Source organism: Volvox carteri (assembly GCF_000143455.1).
Source record: "Volvox carteri f. nagariensis unplaced genomic scaffold VOLCAscaffold_515, whole genome shotgun sequence".
NCBI classification, from domain to species: Eukaryota; Viridiplantae; Chlorophyta; class Chlorophyceae; order Chlamydomonadales; family Volvocaceae; genus Volvox; species Volvox carteri.
The window spans coordinates 1-1,407 of record NW_003308035.1 but is presented as its reverse complement, the minus strand read 5'-3'; the positions used below and the strand labels follow the sequence as shown (position 1 = coordinate 1,407).

Below are 1,407 nucleotides of genomic sequence, written 5' to 3'. Positions count from 1 at the left end.
ATCCCAGGTCTCAGACTCAGTATGACTGTCTGCCAATATCGGGTTTCTTGGCGGAATCTATCTGTCGCAGCCAATTCGACACATCTAGTCTCACCGGAACTGTCGGAGTACGGAACACCCGCGGACCTATGGGGCCTATGTTTGGATTTTAGCTATATGTTAAAGATAAAGCCATGATTTCCTATTGAAAAGGTTGCCTTCGCTGCTCCTCAAGTCTGAAGACGATTTCAACTCTTGCTTTTCGTATAATTTTAGTCCTGCAGAGTATTGTATCGCGTGAGTGTGCCATGGACTATGACAATATTGTCCGTGATCTAGGGAGGGTGATGGACGTGTTAAGGGAGGAAATCGACACGGTTGAGGGTGCCCTTGAGGCCGTTGCTGGACAGATAGCGACGTGCACAGACAGGGACAGCTTAGCGGACTTGCGCGATGAGGAAGAGCAGCTGCGCGATGAGGAGAAGCAGTTACACGAAGCGAAGAAGGTGCTCTATAAGCTCATGCACCGCCACAGTGAGTAGTGTCAGCGCATATTTGGCGCGAGGTTTGCGCAGACCCAGGAGTCAAATTGCTGCATTAAAGTTATAAGTTACACGTTCTGCAAAAGTGCGGAGGCCGCCCTGATAGGCCAGGGAGGCGCTGGCGTTCACTTGTCATTCTTGTGAGGACATCCTTAACAGGAGTTGCCAGACATATTGATCCACAGCGGCTTGCCGAAGAGCATTATTGTAGTCCATCCACGATGTCTCTATCCCTGCATGATAGACCTTCAAGGCCCCTAACCGATTTGTATGGTCATCTGAACACCCTCACTGTTAGCAAGATGTTTGTTCCTTTACTGGGCACTTGAGTCTAATCCCTACTGTTGAGTTACTATTAAGCTGTATATGGAGACCTTGTTTTTTCTTGAGTCTAAGCCGTCTGGTGGCTTTGGTAGCTGCATGCCTTTCTGACTTTTTGCATGCTGAACGGCCAAGTCCACGGCTTCTACCGCAGTGGTTCTGGACGAGAATGCCACGCGCTTCTTTGGTACACTGCATACCATGCATGGTCATGGTCTTCCGAACCGTTAGTAAGCTGTGTGTTCCTTTAGAATTAGCACACCCCTGCTATTTCGTGACAGATGACCTACCTGTGTAATGCACCCTCGTTTTTCCTTGATGTGCAGCTGTGGCAACTACTGTCCCGCCACCGACAGCCCCGCACAGTCAGCTGTTGGACTCAAACATGGCCATCCCGTGGCTCGACTCCCCGATGCACAGAGAGCTGGTTGTGCTCGGCGAGCTCTGCATGAAGGAGGACTTCGACAGCTTCAAGGACCTGCACAGCCTCCTGGAAGCCATGGCATCTGCGCTGGCGCTTACACCGGACGGGCTGCTGAAGGCGGACTGGTTCATGCAGGTAAGA

The 1,407-nt window shown here is 51.0% G+C and overlaps 1 protein-coding gene across 1 annotated transcript; it reads left to right on the top strand.

The window, feature by feature from the left end:
* Nucleotides 1-197: 197 nt before the first annotated feature.
* On the top strand, nucleotides 198-1,403 carry VOLCADRAFT_108726 (uncharacterized protein; the record flags this gene model as incomplete). Its single annotated transcript, XM_002959667.1, has 2 exons — nucleotides 198-513; nucleotides 1,169-1,403. Coding segments are annotated over exons 1-2 (459 nt in total), but the record flags the coding sequence as incomplete, so codon positions are not given.
* Nucleotides 1,404-1,407: the final 4 nt, after the last annotated feature.